The sequence below is a fragment of the Chrysemys picta genome, chromosome 5, assembly GCF_011386835.1.
Source record: "Chrysemys picta bellii isolate R12L10 chromosome 5, ASM1138683v2, whole genome shotgun sequence".
In the NCBI taxonomy this organism is placed as follows: domain Eukaryota; kingdom Metazoa; phylum Chordata; order Testudines; family Emydidae; genus Chrysemys; species Chrysemys picta.
The window spans coordinates 118,971,353-118,992,572 of NC_088795.1; the positions used below are offsets into that span (position 1 = coordinate 118,971,353).

At 40.3% G+C, this 21,220-nt stretch overlaps 1 protein-coding gene across 7 annotated transcripts in view; it reads left to right on the forward strand.

Annotated features, from left to right (window-relative positions):
* Positions 1-3,203: 3,203 nt before the first annotated feature.
* The window catches only part of MAN2B2 (mannosidase alpha class 2B member 2), a 57,384-nt gene continuing 39,367 nt past the window's right edge, over positions 3,204-21,220 (forward strand). Inside the window, exons 1-4 of one of the 7 annotated variants that reach the window (XM_065598251.1) lie at positions 3,236-3,445; positions 6,908-7,088; positions 9,102-9,248; positions 18,781-18,886. In XM_065598251.1, the coding sequence (XP_065454323.1) occupies positions 9,108-9,248; positions 18,781-18,886 (247 nt within the window). In that variant the 5' untranslated portion in view covers positions 3,236-3,445; positions 6,908-7,088; positions 9,102-9,107. Of the gene's footprint in view, positions 3,446-6,907; positions 7,089-9,101; positions 9,249-12,106; positions 12,180-13,810; positions 14,012-14,036; positions 14,279-18,780; positions 18,887-21,220 lie in introns of those variants that run through there. The other 6 variants (XM_065598249.1, XM_065598248.1, XM_024106882.3 and 3 more) reach the window with 6 other exon arrangements.

Genomic DNA, 21,220 nt, shown 5'->3' on the forward strand with positions numbered 1-21,220 from the left:
GGGGGAAATTAAATGTACATTAAATGTTCTGTTCACCAGGTGGTATTTTTGGCATATGATTTAATACTAAGCTTCTGAGTTATTAGTTTACAGCTGGCAGCAGCATCTTGCTGAAGTATTCTCGCCTTTCTAGGTGATCGTATGTCAGAGGCCCTCATTTTTTATGGAAGTATGGTGAGACCAGTGTTCTTTGCATGGGCAAATGATAAAAATCACAAACATACAGTAGAGAGAGAATATTACCAGCCCTGGACTGAAGGCCAGCCACAGAAAAAAGTATCAATCTTGCCCTGTTGTGGCATAATCACACTGGGCTCGCCTCTAGTTTTTGCCAGTTGTGTGGCAGTTTATGTGGCTTGGAATAAGCATTTTCTTCTGTACATTTTCTGCTTGCCATGCTTAGTCTCACCCAGCTTGCCATGCCCATTTTCCTGTCCACCGTTCGACGTGGTCTTCTGGCACTGGGAGGTTTTTGTGCACGTGCACTGACCACTGCATAATTTGACTAATTCCCTTGTCCCACCCAAATTATTTTCCACTCAAATTTCTCTCCCCACTTATTCTGTTCCACACAAGATAATGGAATATTTGGGCCCTTGTGAAAACGTAGAGAAAGGACTTAGCCATTCAGAAATAAATATGTGTAGTAGGTTTAAGATGAAAGCAATGTATTTTCCAGAAATCCTCAGCTACTTTTAGAAATAAATCAAAATGCCTGTGTTTAACCCCTCCTGTGACAATAACCCAAATCACCCAGGGTTATAATGCCTATTGAAGTATAGTCAGCAATATTAATGCATTTAGACATTGTATGTCCCTGGGCCACATTTGCTGGATATTCACTTGTTTTCTCGGAACTGAAAAGGTTAATGAAGAAAGATATGTTGATGATTAAGAGGAGAGAGGAAATTTTTGCAGCTGTTTCAAGCCTAAACTTCATCCAGCTACTTTCAGTACTATTGACTCCATCGACAAAATACCTGTAGACCGTGATTGTACTTCATGCAAAATATTCTAGCCAATAAAATTGACCTTGGCACTTCAGCAGTTTTATTTTCGCATAGTGTTTTGGGAGAAGTCATTTCACAGTCCACAACGTTAGCTGGCAAATTAATGGCCCTACTCTGAGAGAACTTATCTGAAAGTGGATTTAAGCAGAAATGTGGCAGAAATGAGTCTCACTCTGTGTAACTCAATAAAACTGCCTAACATTGATAAAGTGCTTTTCATTCAGAACATCAAAGTACTTTACAAACTCTCTGTATACACATAACTTACTGGCTCTTCATCTGGGGTTTTACACTGCACAATTTTTTTTCTCTTTTTTAAGAAGGGACAGAACTTGATGTCAGTTGTAGTGAAGTAAATCTGTCCATACAGATGTCTTGGATTAAGGCTGATCTACATATGAGCTTCCACCAAAATAACAATTCAATTTTAATTCATGCTTTTTGTTATTTTGGAGCAATTCTCTGTGTGGGTATATGTGTATATGTATAGTATGAAAGTACTTTGGGACTGGTGCAGAACATGCTATATAAACACAAATTACTTAGAATAGTTCACATATGTCAGTTACTCAGGGAAAGGATTTTAACCAAACTCAGACATAAGATGTGTAATTATATTACATTATATTAACATTTGACCTACAGAGGGTCTGGGGAAGATAGACAAGTTCTCCCACAACACACCACAAACCTATTCCTAGAGCTGCTCCAGGTAGTGAGGCACTAAGAATACACACCCAGAAATCCTAGCATGAAACACATATAACTGCAGTGCCAACATGGACACAGATACACTGGGTATGGGTGCGAGCAGCTCTGCAGTGTGGACTCTTGGTGCTGGGCGTGGCTAACATAAGATAGCACTGAGGTAACTAAATCAGTTTCTAATCCAGTTTTGTTAAATTGGTGCACAAACTGTATGTAAACAAGACCTCAGGTACATATAACATACCTATGACCTTGGTATCTAAGCACCAATTTCAACTGTTACTTCAGTTTTGCATTAGTGTAAATGAGATCAGAAAACAGTCTGAAATGTTTTAGTTTGTCCATCAGAAATTATAAGGTGAATTTTAGGTAGACATAATTTACCCAAAGCAGAATTTGACCAGGATACTGTGGGGAACACTCTTATGCTTTTTGATAACCAGAAGCCTTATCAGAAATAGGGCGTTATTTTGGTCCGCAGTGCTCTGTCTGTATATTGATTAATCATGGGCTTATGATATCACACCCCAAACTGGTATAACACTGCCTCTTTGGGTGCGAATCCCATGCAGCATCTCTGGATGATGTGCTCTATCTTTCCCATTGGTGTCAGTGGGGCACCAGACAGAATCAGGACTCTGCCTATGCAATTCACAACACAAACCTAGGACCATAGGGTGTGATCTTGCTTATATAAAGCTATCATTGTTTTTAATGGAGCAGGAGTGGGTCCATAGTGTAAAATAAAACTTAATTTTGATTGGAAATGTAGAAAATTTCAAGTCTTGGAGTTTGGACTTTAGAGCCCTTTAACATTTTTGAGCCATCAGCCATTCAGAAACAAATGTTATGAAAAAGGTTTTTTAAAAGAAAAGTTATAAATTGTTTGAGATTATGAAAGAAAGTTTATCTGAGTATTTAAGTCTCTGAAAATTAATATCACATTTGCCAACAATATATAATAAGAGCTACTCGGTTCTGCAATTTTGGATGGGCAGTTTCTTGCACATAGCTGCAATTTAGAAAATTGTTTAATATTTGTAAAGCTCCATGTCTTACAGTGCAGAGCATACAGAGGGTGCTCTACAAGCACAACAATGCAAAATATGGGACATCATTGTCTCCCTTGTAAATATTTTTTATTACTAGACTTGCCAAAACCTTCCTCATTTGGAGGGAGGCGGCTGCCTTGTTTTCGTTTAATTTTATGGCACGTTTTAAAAAGCATCTCCCTCTGGTGATAAAGTCTCTTGCTGTGTTTCAGGGAGTCATGTAAAATTTTCGATCATTCTTTGAAATCTCCTTGATATTGCTGAGCGAGTAGGTATTTTCCAGCGTTGAATGCTACGATCCCCGACTCTTCTCCCCCCTGTGTGGTTTGCTTTTACTCACCACTCAGAAAATAGCGCTAGAGGCCCCCGCTCCCATGCCCCACGGCATCCTGGAGGAGGCGTGGTTGCATGTTGGGGGCGGGAGGAGCACAGGCTGTGGCCCTGTGTAGCTTGCCGTAGTGCTGCGGCGCAGGGTGGGTGCGGAAGTCGGGCTGTAGTAGCCGCTGCAATGTTGCAGGCGGTTCCCAGCTGATTGTTGCACCGGGTGTGCGGCGCACAATGTATCTCCTGCTGGCGTTCCTCAGCCTGATCCCGCGGGCGGCTTGCCTGGGGGAGCTGAAGGCTTTTGTGGTCGCTCACAGCCACATGGACGTGGGCTGGGTTTACACAGTGCAGGTAGCTCCCTCCAGTATTGTCTGTGCTTTCGGTTCACTCTTCTGCTTCTCTCTGTGCTTACTTGAGTGCCTGCAGGGAATCCAGGGGGGTCAGATCAGCCACCCGGAGATAAATCTCCTATCGGCACCCGGTTGGTGCCCCCGTGTTTGCATGAGCCCAGTGAGGTTTCCGTCCTGGCTCTTTGTTTGTTTATTCGCCCATCCATCTGATTACTACTTTTATGTGAGGTGTTGCCCTGTTTGTTTTTCCTCTCCCCATGCCTCCTCCAGCAGTGACAAAGTGGTTTCAAACGCAGGGCAGTGATCCTAAAGCAAATTAGTTCTGTAACTGGCTCCAGTGGGAGGTTTCACTTCTGCTTTTTTTCCCACTGCTGAAAGCTACAGGCGGGATCTCTTCCTCCGTGCGCGTTTGGGGTGCTCGGTGGACATAGAATTAGGCCCTACCATAACTCTATCAGGGTTTCTCAAACTGTGGGTCAGGACCCCTCTGGGTCACAAAGTTATTACATGGGGGGTCGCGAGCACTCAGCCTTCACCCCAAGCCCCCTTTTGCTTCCAGCATTTATAATGGTGTTAAACATATTTAAAAGTGTTTTAAATTTATAAAGGGGGTCGCACTCAGAGGCTTGCTATGTGAAAGGGGTCACCAGTACAAAAGTTTGAGAACCACTGCTCTACATTCTCTAAGGTCCTGTCTGCAAAACAAAACGAACCATGTAACAGAAGTTTAGCTGAGATACAGTATTCTCCCCTTATGCCCACACCTGCTTCAAGGATAGTTCTGTCTTGTTGTGTAGACTGAGATTTGTACAGTGAAAGAGCACAGTTCGGGTAAATGCTCCAGGCCCTGGCAGAGGATGGCAGTGTGGTTGTGCACTTCCACCAGTGATAGCAACAGTGGGAACTCTGGAGTAGACAAGGCTGGGAAGTCACATTTTCCATTTAGTCAGGGTTAAACCAATGTAGTATCTCCATTCAGTAACCTTCAGTTAAACTGGAGCAACTTCTGTCTGTAGACATGCCCTAATGATGACAGCATTTGGAAGTTACTGCACAATGGGTATAGTCCAGGCCCTTCATTTTCATTTTTTATTTTGTTTAAGTTAAAATTTCTCAGGAAATTAAAAATGAGTGAAAATAGATGCACTAAATTAACATTTTTGTGTAAATATCAGTTACTATTGGGAGATGGGAGGACAGAAAAAATGCAACAGAGAAAAGGAAGAGTATTGAATGTAAAAGCAGTGATTTATTTAATGAACTGTACATTACCAGTATGTACACATATGCACGTGTTGTATACAATCTTCCACTGCATTGCTTTATTTTAACAGATAGCTTAACAATCATATTTTCATTATCTAAAATTGGGGTGAAAATAGGTTAAAAAATGAATAATAGCTTTTGTAAAACCCTGGATTTTTATTTTTTTTTAATCGGTAAAAACTGAAAACAAAGGGCCTTAGGTAAAACTTAGGTTTCAGGAACTACAGAGTGAAGCCAAGGATTTAAATAATGTTCACAGGGTTTTGTTTGTTTTTCTGGGGTTGGGTTGGTTTTCCGTCCTGCAAGCTAGACGTGAAAGAATTAGCCTGCGAAAATCATAATGAATCCATAATGAATACCTGCTCGTATTGATTCACTTAGATCATTCACATTATATTTGAGTCAGGAAAGTTATGGAGAGGGCATGATTAATTTAGAAATGTGTATACATGACTCTTTGATTTTGTTCGTGTATTTACTTGAGAAGACATTCCTGATGCAATTTTTAAGAAGAAGAAAGCAACAGAGGGTCCTGTGGCACCTTTGAGACTAACAGAAGTATTGGGAGCATAAGCTTTCGTGGGTAAGAACCTCACTTCTTCAGATGCAAGACGTCTTGCATCTGAAGAAGTGAGGTTCTTACCCACGAAAGCTTATGCTCCCAATACTTCTGTTATTCTCAAAGGTGCCACAGGACCCTCTGTTGCTTTTTACAGATTCAGACTAACACGGCTACCCCTCTGATACTTAAGAAGAAGAAAACATTTCTGGAGTATGTCTGGAGCTACACTTTAATCATTCGGCGATTCCATGTGCTGGGATTGTTGTTGATGGGTCAGCCAGATGAGAAATTATGATTATTATTATTTTAATATTCTTGTATGATTCTTTTACAGGAGTTATAAGGGGATGAGGGAAGCATACTAGAAAGAGACATTGAGGAGGTGTTGGAGCCTAGCAGTGTAGAAGGAAGTTAACAAAATAGTTTCAGCTAAATAAGTGAGATACTAAGCAAAATAAATCAAACAACTCCTTAATGGCTTTCATGTCTTCTTTTCTAAATACTGTCTCAGTTAGTTATATAGATCCCTTTAGTTATACGAATGATGTTTCAGACACTTTACATACTAGATAGGCAAGGAATCAGAATTTTTTTCTGGGAGCTTTTCTTCTGATAGCATGATGGGGAATAACTGCTGTTATTTTATTTTATTTTTTTAAACAAGGTTACTGAATTATTCCTTTAGTATCTCAACTCATACCCGGTAACAGCGTGGAAGAACACAGAAGCACTTTGTATTTTGGATCTGTCAGTGGGTGAAGATTCCTCCAAAAGAAATGAAACTTTAATTATCAATTTCTAAGACAAAATTGCTTGAGGCTTCAGCTCCTCTATTATTAAATCATGAGCATCAATGATTCCTTTGGTCAAATACCATAGAGAATATCTATAGATCCTTTCAAGTGCTTCTCTAATAAAGTGAAACCTAAACATAATTCTCTGTGGGACACTGATGTCCTAAATTCTATGTATTGTTTCTTCAAAGTTTGCTTTGTTATTACATGTCACTTCTGATTGACAATATCTTTTGGACCTTTCATTGTTCACATTCACAGCATGAAAAATAACATAATTTATTGTATGAAAATAGGAAGCTTTTTTGTGTTCTGGAAATTTTACCCTTGATGCTGAATTCTAACTTTGGACACACCCATAGAATGCAGTTGACTTTAAGGGGAATTATGCTTGTCTATATGAGGATAGCATTTGATCCACAGTCTACGTAATATAACATTGTGGATTCTGTCCTGTACACCTTACAGCAACATAGAAGACAATGGGAGTTTTTCCAAAATATAGTGTGCAGAATAGAGTTCCATGTCTCTGTGTAATTTCAGTAGTATACCGCAACCCCCTTAAAATATTTTACAGTAGTCTTTTTCACAACTGATGCTATCTATATAGGACTAGGTATTTATACCATCCCTATCACTGAGCTATTTAAGCTCTTCAAATAAACACCATAATTGTTGTTGCATGCCATCTGTATATTATACTTTAAAACAAATCAAGATAACTAGGATTTTTTAATTGCTGTAAAGGTGTCTGCATCCTGGGACATAATTTATACTGAAAAAATATTCACATGTTCAAGGTCATCTGTTCTGCCTTCATGAAGAAACTAATTTGTTCCAGGATTCAGAAATCAGAGTGACTTCTGGCATTTTGAAATGAGCATCTCTCATCTTCAGTCTCTGGGGCCTGATCCAGAGAGATGCAATGTGTGACAGTAACTACTGAAGCTAGTGGACACTGACCTCTGTCTTTTGGCAGGGGAGTTAATCTCTGTAACCCTGACCTATGTCAACTGACTGAGGTTAGTAATTAGAATCAACTCTCTTAGCACTTGTGTGTTTCACATCCTATTACACCGACTGCTTTCCATTCTTGTTGAAGACAATGGGAGTTTTTAGCTTTCAGCACTTTGCAGGATCAGGTTGTAGATTAGCTTCTGGTTTCACCCTGGCAAGATCTTTGTTAAATCCAAGATTATTTTGACCGATTTTTATTAAGACAATCCTAGACATTCTCTTAGATCCTAAAGTTCCTAAACATCTCATATAGTCTCTTAGCCAACAAAGCATTTTGCAGGTTAGAACTCTGGCTGTGAAAGCCTCTTTAGAAATGATCATTGTTCAGCTTTTAAAATGTAGGTAGTAGGTTTTTTTTTTTTTTTTAAGGAATATTAGTATAGTTAGAATTTAATCTGTGTAAACTGGTATTAAAACATCCATTCATAATCTGTAAAAAGTTGAGAACTCTCAAATATCATCATATGAACAAGTAATTATTTAGGCAAGTGCTAAAAAATGTTTTGGGCCACCTTTTCTATAGTCAGACATGTTTCCTTTATTCAGTTAATTGTTAAAATATCACAATAGATCTCTAATTTTAATGAAAATGTGCATTTGTATTGAAGTGTAGGCTTCTCATTTGGATCAGGTCTTATTCACACAAAATTCTCTTTGATTTCTGGGAGAATTTTGCTTGAATAAGGACAGCAGATCTTGGCTCCTTATTTAGTAAATGCACACTGATATGAAGAAAGGTTAAGATGAGCATGTGAGTGGGGCATATGTAAGTGTGTGTAGCATTAAGGCCTTTTCTTCTCAGTCATTTTTAAACTGTATATGTAGTATGTATGTGATCAACATGATGCATGCTTAAATGAGTACTAGTAGCTATATCTAATTTTCTATTGTGTAGGTCTTTTTGTAATAGTAGTAACAGTGCGGTTGAACAGAAGACCCATACAGATGTTCCTTTTTTAGTTGATTTCATTCTTACGAGTATTTGTATGTGTGCTTTTTTATTTATAAAAGCAGTATTAGTGTTAAGAAAATAAGTTAAGTGTATCATTGCAAATGTATGCATTTCTTAGGAAAAAATTGACAATCTTTTGGAGTGTGTGTGGTGGTTGTTTTTTTTTTTTTTTTTTTTTTTTAAGAGTTCATCTCTATCACTTGGAAGTTGCATAGATGTTGGCAGATTCGATTTGGCTGGTTGTAACTTGCCATTAGAGATGGGGGTGTACCCCAAAAAATGTTGATTATGCTCACAAAAATAAACAAGAAGTTGCTCAAGCACATGATAGTTTATTGGATGAATAGAGCCCGATTATTATTATTATTTCAGTTGTAGCACGTACAGGTCTCCATCAAAGCTTAGAGCTTATTGTGCTAGATACTGTACAGACACACAGTAAAAAGATGGTCCCTGGCCAGAAAAACTTACAATCTACGTATAAGATGAGAGTCAACAGACATACAGGGTGAGCAGTATTATCCCCATTTGACAGATCGGGATCTGAAGCAGAGAGAGATCCAGAGATTTTCTACATGGCGCCGGCAAAGAACACTAGAGGAGTGTGATTTGTAGAGCATTCTAACATGTTGCACTCTAACTGCCCCATAGAGATGCTGCTGGCACACTCTAAAGAGACCTAACTCGTGTTAACGCTGTCCTGTTTGAGATGGGACTACATCAAAGCGAACTAGGTACCTTTTAGAGCATGCCAGTAGGGTCTGTATGTGGTAGTTGTAGAGTGTTCTAGCGTGTTGCACTCTAAATCATGCCACTATTGTGGGCTTTGTGGGCAATGTGTTGACACGTCCTAAGTGACTTACCCAAGGTCACATGGGAAGCTTATGATGCAGTAGAAAATTGAATCCAGATCTTCCAAATCCCAAATGAACATTCTAACCACTGGACCAACATTGCCTTCTAGCTGGCCTAGCCAAATGTATTTTAAACAGGCAGTTTAATTCAATAGGTGTGAAATATGTCTTTTTAAAAGTGCAACATTATACTTTTTTCAATTGCCTTGCAGGAAAGCATGCATGCCTATGCAGCCAATGTTTATACGTCTGTTGTAGAAGAACTAATGAAAGGAAAGCAACGCAAATTTATTGCTGTGGAGCAGGAATTCTTTCGCCTCTGGTGGGACACTGTAGCCACAGATGTACATAAACAGCAGGTAATGTAACTATAGTTACTGTTTTAACACTGAGAGTCAGCCCCTCTGCTCTTGTCTAACTACATACACTGCAGAGGGCGGGGTGGGGATGGGTGTGTGTAAGACAGCTGAAAACTGACCATGCTACTGTCCTGATCCTGCTGACACTATGTGCAACTCTGGTCCCTTTCTCAGAGGGCTTCTCTAATTTACACCAGCTGCTAACAGCTCCAAGAGGGTGCAACCGCAACTGGGAATCAAAGCGATGTAGGAGCATCTCAGCCACGACCCCTTTCCCCTGCTTTGTTAGCAACAGATAGAGGAAGTATCATAAAAACTTATTCCTTCAGAGTGAATTTTTTAGGGCAGGGTGCACCAGTTTTAGGGTCAGATAGTGCTAGGGGAACTGAACTGCATTAGAAGATACTGGACTAATATCTGTTAATCATCTGACATTTCTGAACTGCAACCAAAACATCAATAGCAAAGAAAAAGCACTTATCTTTTTACTCCGGCATGACACACTTATTACTATTGCAAACAATGCTGATGTAGCAACAAGAAAATGTAAGGATCAGCAATGATAAATTCGTGTACTTCTTGTGTTTGTGAACAATGACTCTTCTCTGTTGATCTTTAAAGTGTGGTTCTACTCAGAAAAGTGATTGTGTAGAGGTGGCATTGTGGAGGTTCCATGTTTCTTATATCTCTGACTATGAATTTAATACAGTTGTTGGGTCTCAAAGTTTGGGTCACTAGGCTAGTGACAACACATTGTGCTGCAATACATGTGATCCAAGTTTAAGTTGGGCATCAGAAAACTGGGTGAGCTGGAAAGATACAAAGGGCTGTATTATGCCATATATTCCCAATATGCCAGAGATCCCCCTTTGATTCATTGTGAAGTTCCATGTAACAGTAAGATATGATCCATTGTCCGGGGGGCGGGAGGGGGAGGAATCTCTGTTTTCTTTATTTTAATTGAGGGACATTGTCAATTTAAAATGCCACCACTTGTCTGAAATGTTGTTGGTTTTTTTACCTACTATTCTGTCCATTTGAACCTAAGATTTCTATAATAGAAAGATTGGAGAGAAAAATAGTTTGTTTTGTGCATTTGACAGCATTCTGTAGATAGTCACTTTCATTGTTTTAGTCAGTTGTTTGTGTGGGTCTTTTACACCTCAACAGAAAAGAGAGAATTGTTTCTAAATCAGAAAATGTTACTGCAAATCCACAAAAATTGGCATGGGTACTCCTCCATGTGTAGTGTTTGAAAATGTTTTGAACTTCTAATTAAAATAGTTTATGGTGTCCCTTTAACCTATGCTGTAAGGAAAAGGCTTCTCTTTCTAATATTCATGTGCAGTACCTTCAGGGAAGCTGAAATTGTGCTTCTCTTCATTTTACAGAACCAAGCAGTAAGAAAAGCTTCCATTTACCAGTTCTGATCTCTGTAGTGCAAAATCAGCAGAAAAATTAAATGTCTTGTTCTTGCTTCCCAGAACAGCTGCTGCTTTTTAGTAGCCTTATACTCTCATTCTATTTTCCAGTCCATTTCAATACAAGGATTGAAAATCATCCTGGTCCAAAGCCCAGAATGTGCTCTATTCGCTTTTAGAGCAGTGCCAAAAAATTTACTGCTCGTTTAAAAAACGCAGTGATAGTTTTGTGATTGGTTATCTTATAGCCATCACAGTTAGAAACAAATGTATTTTTAATCTTTAAGTGTCACAGATATTATTAAAACTAAATTAATTATATACCATTGGAGAGCTATAATACTAGCTTTCCAGTGATTATAACAATTGTTATTAACACTAGCGAGTTGCCAGGTATTGGACTTTGAAATCACATCAGTCCAATTACTGGTCTGCTTTTTTCACTTGAATTCTAACATTAGTGGCTACTATAACAAAATTGCTACAGTAATAGTTATATTATTTGAAGGCTTAAATCCCAACTTTCAAATGATATAAAGTATTATCTATATAATTATCTATAATCTAGCTCCAGCCATTTGTGAAATATTTGCTTTTGACTGGAGTGTAATTTTTATATATATACGCATATATAAAAGCGAGATAATTGGAGCTGATCCTGCAGTGTGGAAGGAGGAACACATGGGATGATGTATACCACAGCAGTTGAGCTCAGAGACAGACAGGTGGGACCCTCTTAACTCACATCATGTGCAAATTTCCACACTACACATTCACACCTGAACCATGCCTGTACTTCCAAGGTTTGAGTCTGTGCATTATAGTAGAGGGCGGGGAGGAGAAGGACATGAGGCCACCTCCTTGTGACTGATCCTGGCCAGTAAGCAGCAATCATTTGGGATGAAGAAAACAACTCTTGCCTGGTTGTAGGAGATAAGCAAAGGGGAGTAGATGAACCAAATTGCTCAGAAGTATATGTTGGACTTAGAACTGAGCTCAAAGCATTTCCCCCCTTCTCTCCTCCCCCCCTCCCCCCCCACAAAAAAAATGTTAGTCAGTACAGGATTTGTCCCCAGGTTTTGGGGGGGGGGTCTAAGGATGGGTGTCATCTAACTTAATAACATTTTAAAAAATATTTTCAACCTCTAAGTAGTTCCACAAAACTTAAATAAAAAAGGCTTCCATGCCCAGAAGTCTGGGCCAAAGGTATCTCTCCAGGACATGCCCTCCAAAAGAGCAGTAATAGCTTCAGATGCTTTTCATGCAGTTCTGTGCCTACCCCAGATATCGGTTATCTGGTTTCCCAGCGTGCTAATCATTTGCCACATTCAGCTGGAACTAATTTGTGAATGCTCCAGCCTTAAAGCACTTTTACATCATGATGAATGAAGGGATGATTATGACCAAAATTGACAATCTGGCATCATTTCTGAACAGCGATGGGGGCATGCACTCAAAGATCGTGGGGAAAGCAGCATCATGGCTGTGGAACTGGAACACTACATGCCAGGTTTTAAAAATTAATTGATAGGAAAATATATGTACAGACAGACAGTGTTTGATGATACCTGGGACTTCAAAGCTGATATAATGTTTCAGCAAACTATCCTAAAAATGCAGATAACAGCCTTATGGAGTTACCTTTGGTAGAATGGAACCAGATTATTATCAGGTTTTTTCCATAGCTAATACATTTGCTAAAATTTGTAATCAAGTTGTGGTTGATTATAGGGGCAGATGCTTCCAATTTCCAGTAGCAATAGAATTTTTTTTTAAATGTATTTTTCTGGGGCAGGTGTTAAAATATACTTTTAAAATAGAATATAGAGAGAAAAGATGAGGGAACACCTCTGTTTCTAATAAAATATCCAAAACTGCTACACGTGGAATAACTCCATATGTATGTCAGATCTTTAAAAAACAAAACAAAACAATTAATCTCCTCTGAAAATTGTATCAGATCTGTGAGATACTTTGGGAGTATAAATCTACTGGGCTATAGAAAGGATGAATAGTAATTGTATAGGAAACAAAAGGGAACATGGCTTAAGATTATTATTAATATGCATTATTATTTTTATCTTCATGACAAAGCTGATATCTGACACCTCAATAAAAGCAGCAAAAAGTTGGAAAGCATGCAAAAACTGAGTTAGAATCATAAAAATGTATGGTTGGAAGGGGCATTTAGTTCATCCCCCTGTGCTGAGGCGGGATCAAGTATACTAAGTTCATCCCTGACAGGTGTTTGTCTAACTGGTTCTTAAAAACCTCCAATCACAGGGATTCCACAACTTCTCTTGAAAGCCTGTTCCAATGCCTGACTACCCTTATAATTTGTTTTTTCCTGATATCTAACCCAAATCTCCCTTTCTGCAAATTAAACTGATCACATCTTGTCCTGTCGTCAGTGGACATGGAGAACAATTGATCACTGTCCTCTTTATAAGATCCATTTCCTCGTAAGTCAGGTTTTCTCAGCCTTTAACCACTTCTGTTGCTTTCCTCTAGTCTAGACTCCCTCTAGTGTGTCCACATCTTTCTGAAAGAGTGGTGCTCAACATTGGACACAGTACTCCAGCTGAGAACTCTCCAGTGCTGAGTAGAGCAGGACAGTTACCTCCCTTGTCTTACATACAACACTCCTGTTAATACACCCCAGAATGACATTAGCCTTTTTCACAACTGTATGACATTGTTGACTCATATACAATTTGTGATTCACTCTATCCTCCATATCCTTATCAGCAATACTATCACCAGTTATGCCCTATTTTGTAGTTGTACATTTGATTTGTCCTTCCTAAGTGTAGTACTTTGCACTTCTCTTTATTGAATTTCATCTTGCTGATTTCAGACCAATTCTCCAATTCATCAGCTCATGAAATCTCATCCTGTCCTCTAATGTGCTTGCAATCCCTTTGAGCTTGGCGTAATCTACACATTTTATAAGCATACTCATTTCCCTAGTTTGCTTATGAGAGTGTTATGTGGGACTGTCAAAAGTCTCATTAAAATCAAGTTATGTCATATCTATTCCTTGGGGAGGTTACAGGCCTGCAAGCAAGAAAATTAGGTTGGGTTGGCATTATTCTTCACAAATCCATGCTGGCTGTTCCCTGTAATCTTCTTATCCTCTAGGTCAGAGGTTCTCAAACTGTGGTCCGTGGGCCACCATTGGTCCACGAGCTCCATTCAGGTGATCCATGGATAGTTCCCTCTAAGGTGCATGCCTGGGCAGCTACACACAAGAATGAAGGGCCACCCACCTAATTAGTGGAGCCGCGCAGGCGTGGCTCCGCTAATTAGGTGCCTGGATCCTGGAGAAGATGCACATATAAGGTGAGGTGGTGGCCTTGGGGGTAAGTGGGAGGGAGCAGTGGGGTGAGAAGAGGGGTTGGGGGGAATTTGTCATGTGCAGGGCTGTGGCGGCCAGAGAAAGAGGTGACTTTCCCCAGCTCCAGGTCTGAGGCTGCCGGGGAGAGACGGCCCTCCTTCCCAGCCTCCACTCTGTGGCTGCTGTGACAGGGAGAGACCCCCCTCCTTCCCAGCCCCAGTTCAGAAGCTGCCGCGGTGGGAGAGAATGGGCACATCCATCTCATTAGAAAGGTAAGACTACTGATATTGAAATTTGAGTTGTGCTTTTATTTGTAGAACAAAAAAAGTTAATTATTCAGGTTTTTTTTATATAGTGCTTTTATCCCGTTTTACAGTAGTTAGCTAACGGTACAAACAACATTTGAAAAGATCATTAAGTGGTCCGCCAAGACCCTCAGCAATTTTCTAGTGGTCCGCGGAAAAAAAGCACGGCTCTAGGTGCTTACAAATTGATGGTTGAATAATTTGTTTTAGTATCTTTCCAGGTGTTGACGTTAAGCTGGCAGGTGTATAATTCCCCAGGATCCTCCTTGTTCCCTTTTTAAAGATAGGTACTATGTTTGCCCTTCTCCAGTCCTCTGGCATCTCACCCATCCTGCATGAGTTGTGGAAAATAATTATTAACAGTACTAAGATTGCCTCAGCTGCCTTAAGTATCTTTCGATGAATTTCATCAGGCCCTTCTGACTTAAACATATTTAACTTATCTGAATATTCTTTAACCATTTTTTCCCCTATTTTGGCTTACGTTCATTCATCCTTGTTGTTAATATTAATTATGTATCTGATCACAATTTACATTTTTAGTGAAGAATGAAGCAAAAAAGGCATTACGCACCTCGGCCTTCTATGTCATCGGTTGTTGGCTTTTCTTCCCCACTAAGGGTACGTCTTCACTACCCGCCGATACGGCGGGTAGCAATCAATTTATCTGGGATCGATATATCGCGTCTCGTTAAGACACGATATATCGATCCCCGAACGTGCTCACCGTCGACTCCGGAACTCCACCAGAGCGAGCGGCAGTAGCGCAGTCGACGGGGGAGCCGCAGCCGTTGATCCCGCGCCGTCTGGACCCTAGGTAATTCGATCCAAGATACTTCGACTACAGCTACACGATTTGCGTAGCTGAAGTTGCATATCTTGGATCTATCCTCCCCCCCCCCCCCAGTGTAGACCAGCCCTAAGCAACCTACACTTTTCTTCAACTTTTTCTTGGTCATAATGTATAGAACCTCTTCTTATTGACTTTTGTGTCCCTTGGTAGGTATAGCTCATTTTGTGCCTTAACCTTTCTGATTTTGTCCTTATATGCTTGTGCTACTCTTTTGTACTTCTCCTTAGCAATTAGTCCACGTTTCCACTTTTTGTAGAATTCTTTTTTGATTGTCAGGTCATTAAAGAGCTCCAGATGGAGCCATATTGGCCTCTTATTATTCTTCCTAGCTTTCCTTCACATAGGGATAGTTTGCTGTTGCGCCTTTAATATTGTCTCCTTGAGAAACGGCCAGTTTTCCTGAATACCTTTTTCTCTTTACATTTTCTTCCCCTGGGACCTTACCTACGCATTCTCTGAATTTGTTAGTCAGTTTTTTTGAAGTCCATTGTCCTCATTCTGCAGCTCTCCTTCCTTTCTAAGGAAATCTATTATTTCATGGTCACTTTCACCAAATTGCCTTCAACTTACAGATTCACAATCAATACCTCCTTGTTGGTCCGCATCAAGTCTAAAATGGCTATTCCCCTTCATTACTTCCTCCACCTTCTGAAACAAGATGTTATCTCCAATACATTCCAAGAAATTATTGGGCATTTTGTGTTTTGCCATATTACTTTTCCAACTGATGTCTAGGTGGTTAAAGTTCCCTATTACTATCAGGTCTTGTGTTTTGGATATTTCTGTTATTTGTTCTAGAAATGCCTGAACCATCTCCTTCTTCTCATCAGGTGATCTGTATTAGACCTGCACCATCAGTTCACTTCACCCATGTTTTTTCCACTTTTATCTTCACCCAGAGACTTTCATCTGGTCTGCCTCTCACCTCCTTCTGGACCTCACAACAAGTGTAAATATTCTTGCGATATAATGCAACCCTAACTGCTCAGGAAGGACATGCAGGGGAAAAAAGGAAAGCTGTTTATCCCACCAAATCTCAGTGATGCCAATTAAGTCATAATTAACGTATGTTTCTTCCTACCTATACTCCTTGAATTTGTGTACAGACATCTAAGATGTTGAGTGGACTCCCGCATTTTTTCCCTTTTGTTGCTCCTATGAACCTATTGTAATTTTTGATTCCCCACCCCCCAACACGTAAACCTCTGTTAAGATCACCTCTTTTATATCTATCCGTGGGCTTTTGTCACTTGCCTTCTTTGAATGTAGTTTAAAGCCCTCCTCCCTAGGTTGGTGAATCAGTGTCCAAAGATGCCCTTTCCCTTCTGGGTCATATGGACCCCATCTCTTCCCAGCAGTCCTCCTTCCTGGAACAGCTTCCTATGATCAAGGAAACCAGAGCCTTCCTGTCAACACCATCTGTTCAGCCATGCATTCATCTCCAGGATGTGCGTATCCCTGTCTGGGCTCTTATACTCAACCAGAAGAATGGACAAGAATACCACCTGTGCCCCTGACCCCTTCGCCTTCGCTCCCAGAGCCTTGTATTCACTTCTGATCTGCTTAGGGTCATCAGAGCCCACGTGGATGAGAAGCATAGGATAGTAGTCAGGGGGACGGAGGAGCCCCGGCAACCTTTCCGTAATGTCTCAGATGTGGGCTCCAGCCAGGCAGCACACCATGTCAGGTTGGCAGATGGATGCCTCCGTCCCCCTCAGAAAGGAGGCCCAACCACTTCCCCCCCGACACACACACACACACACACACTCACACACACACACACATATCCTCCTGTTAGGTTTGGTGGTCATGAATCTCCTAGCCTGGGGGGGAGGTGACTCCTCCTCAAACATTGGGGTCTGCTCCTCTCCTTGTGATGCCAGTACAACATACTGTTTTTTGATGTCAATGGATGAGGGAGCTGGGGTTGTGGGTGGAGCACTGTCTGCTGCCTTAGGTGGCCAGCAGCCAGTCTCCTCCCCACGGACCAGCCTCTTGTCCTTTCTCTTCTGGTGCCTCTGTAGTTGGCTAGCATCCCCCATCCCAGATGTCTCCCTATGCATCCTGTTGATGAAGTCTTCATGTTCCCAGGTGCTACACAGATTAGCCACCTCCCCCTGCAGCTGTCTTACCTGCTTCCTGAGGGCCTCCAACAACAAACACCTCTCACACTGGGTAGTTTCTCTAGCCTGGCTTTCGTCAGTATACATGCAGTCCACATTCCCAGCAAGTCAAGTACAGGACCCTGGGCAGAAGCCTCCAGGGTCAGGATGCCCTACCACAGGATGCTCCCACAAGTGCAGGCAGAGAAAGAGCTAGCAGTGGCATAGATAAACATGATATACTGGGGAAGAATCAACACGACTTTTGTGAATGAAAATCATGCCTCACCAATCTATTGGAATTCTATTAGAATTCTCTGAGGGGGTTAACAAGCATGCAGGCAAGGGGGATCCTGTGGGTATAGTGTACCTGGACTTTCAGAAAGCAAAGTAAGCAGTCATGGGATCATAGGAAAGGTCCTCTCCTGGATCACTAACTGGTTAAAAGATAGTCCTTCACATTGTTTCCTAAAATGCTCAGTTTTCACAGTGGAGAGAAGTAAATTGTGATGTTCCCCAATGATCTGTACTGGGACCAGTGCTGTTCAGCATATTCATAAACGATCTGGAAAAAAGGGAAAACAGGTGATAAAGTTTGCAGATGATGCAAAATTACCCAAGATAGTTAAGTCCAGTGTTGATAAATGTAAAGTAATGCACATTGGAAAATGTAATCCCAACTATTAATACAAAATGATCAGGTCTAAATTAGCTGTTATCACTCAAGAAAGAGAGAGTTCTCTGAAAACATCCGCTCAATGTTCAGTTGCAGGCGAAAAGCTAACAAAATGTTAGAAAACATTAGGAAAGGGATAGATAATCAGACAGAAAATATTACAATGCCACTATACAAATCCATGGTATGCCCATGCCTTGAATACTGCATGCAGTTTATGTTGCCCCAGATCAAAAAAGATATGTTAGAATTGGAAAGGGTACAGAGAAGGTCTACAAAAATGATTAGAGGTATGGAACAGCTTCCATTTGAAAAGTGATTAGAATGACTGGCACTGTTCAGCTTAGAAAAGAGACAAATAAGGGGGGATATGATAGAGGTCTATAAAATCATAAATAGTTTGAAGAAAGTTAATAAGGAAGTGTTATTTACTCCTCACGTAACACAAGAACTAGGAGTCACCCAATGAAATTAGTAGGCAGCAAGTTTAAAACAAACCTAAGGAAGTACTTCTTCACACAATGCACAGTCAATCTGTGGAACTCCTTAGTAAGGGATGTTGTGAAGGCCAAAGGTATAACTGGGTTAAAAAAAGAATTAGATAAGCTCATGGAGGATAGGTCCATTAATGGCTGTTATCCAAGATGGTCTGAAACAATTTTAATTCTCCATTTATATCGCCACCACCCTGTACGCTCTGGCTGCAAGGTAGATCCACATTTGACAAATGTCACACTTAGATAACATGATAAGTCCCGAACTGTATTTATAGCCTTGGTGGTAAAAATAGAAATTGTAATTGTGTTATCATTTGCCTTCTGTGTATTCTGTATCGTAGGTACATCAGTTACTTCAAGAAGGGCGACTAGAATTCATAATTGGAGGTCAGGTGATGCATGATGAAGCTGTGACACACATCAATGACCAAATTTTACAGTTAACAGGCATGTTTCTTTGGTGTTTAACTCTTAGTTTTTGTTGTTATATGTTTTTTTTTCTCAATTCATTTTTATTTCCTAGATATTTAAGAACTGACTTACGTTTTTCTGTAAAAAGTAATATCTACTGTATAGTGTAAACTTACCATAAGGTTCTTTGCTTAAAAAAATACAAAAAACCCCAACCAACAAACTGTAGTATACAGGAACATCATTGTAAATTGGCTTGTAATTTAATTGCTCACCATTATATACTCTTTTAGAACATGGACAGTTTTACTGATTACAAAATCCTTGGTTCCCAAGACCAGCCCTGAGATAAAGATGTGTATTTGAAATTTATTAAAAAAATACATATAAGATAAGTTCCTGGACTTCCTTGCTGTAATCTGCTTATACCTCCAGCATAACAGACAGTAAAATTTCACTCAATAGTTCCTGCATCAGGTTTGTGTTGAACTACAGCACATCTTTCAGAAAGATATCTGAGCTTAATTAAAAAACTTCAAGTGGTTAAGAATCCACTATTTACAACTATTAATTAACCTCACTCTTCACAACTTGCAACTTATTTTCAGTTCAAGTTTTCTAGCTTCAAATTCCTGACATTGGATCTTTTTATGCCTTTGTCTGCTAGGCTAAAAGGTTCCTCTAATATCTAGGATTGACTCTATTGTTGTTAACGTGCAGGAAAGGTGTACAAATCCTGCTCCCTTTGTACTGCAAAGGCCCAAAATAACTCAGGGGAAGGGAAGTATCGTGGTTTTTCAGTCGGGACCAGGCAAGAGACCTGAGATGGAATTATTCCAGTTAACTGTGGTGTCTGATTGGCACCTCTGCTCACTTCAGAGCAGTGTTCTGTGGCAACATAAAGGGGAATATGTGGAGAGGGCCAGAGGAGCAGCTTCGTCATGGCTGGTGGGTCTGACTGCACAGAACCACTGGCCAGAATCCCACACATCAGTATTTACAAGGAACACAAGAACAGCAGCTGCTGTTGCATCCTAGTGGGGTAACTCTGCTCCATGAGCAAGTGGAGGAGTGAGAATAAAGATTCCTTTTCCTCTGACTCCTTTGAAGATCCTTTGGGCAAAGTTAGTTAACTTGGGCTGGGGGCACAGACTAGTGTTTGTCCCAAAATAAACACTAATTTTGGACAAAAAGATCCTCTTGCTAGATATTCAGTCAACATTTCTTTGGGGTGGGGGAGGGTTAAAAAGTTTCTAAAATCCATATTTTATTCTGTGCATAGGTGTATGCATATAATTTTTTTTAAAAGGGAAATGCAGATTTGGTAGCTATTTTAACTGGAGCAAATGAAACTAATAGATTTTGATTTCTAAAAAAGCTTAGCCTCACATGTTCCCCTCCTAGATCCTCAGTGTTGCCTGTTCAGTCTTTGCCCATGTGACTAAACCTGAATCACACATGCATTCCTGTGTTGTTGTCTGCTGAGTTTGTCTTGGAATTAGATAGTGTTCGGGCTCTTGGAGCCTGTGTTTCAAATTCTCTCCTGTCTGTATAGTTAACTGGATCACAACAACCTTGTTCACACTATACACACTATTCCCTTAGGTAACATACATTAAAGAGAAAATATTAGGGCTTGTCTACACCACGCAGCTTTTAGCGACAAGGCTGTATCGACAGAACCTTCTTGCTAAAAGTCAGTGTCTGTAAACGCTCTTTTTTGGTACTTTGTCGGCACTTCTGCCGACAAAATACTTCCAGCCCCGCGAGCAGCGTTAGCCCTGCTGACAAAGCCGTGTTCACACTGCCACTTGCGTCGGCAAAACTTTTGTCTTTCACGGGGAGGCTTTTTTAAGTACCTGTGAAAGACAAAAGTTTTGTCGACAACTTCGCAGTGTAGACAAGCCCTAAGAGACTATGCTCTGAAATGTGTTTCAGTCAGAGAATTAAAAGGAATGCCTTTACTAACACTGTTTACATGGCAAGAATCATAAGGCTTAGGAGAGATGAAATAAAAAAAAGTCCTCAAATTTCATAATTAAATTAGCCATGATCTGAAAGCCCAGAATAAGATTCTATCCACAATAAAACAGAAATGATTATGGGCACTGGAATGGGTTACCTAGGGAGATGGGTTACCTAGGGTTACCTAGGAAGGTGGTGGAATCTCCTTCCTTAGAGGTTTTTGAGGTCAGGCTTGACAAAGCCCTGGCTGGGATGATTTAGTTGGGAATTGGCCCTGCTTTGAGCAGGGGATTGGACTAGATGACCTCCTGAGGTCCCTTCCAACCCTGATATTCTATGAGTCTATGGTTATATCTTCAAATATTTCTAAAAGCATTTCCAAACTTAGAAACAATAAAATGACAA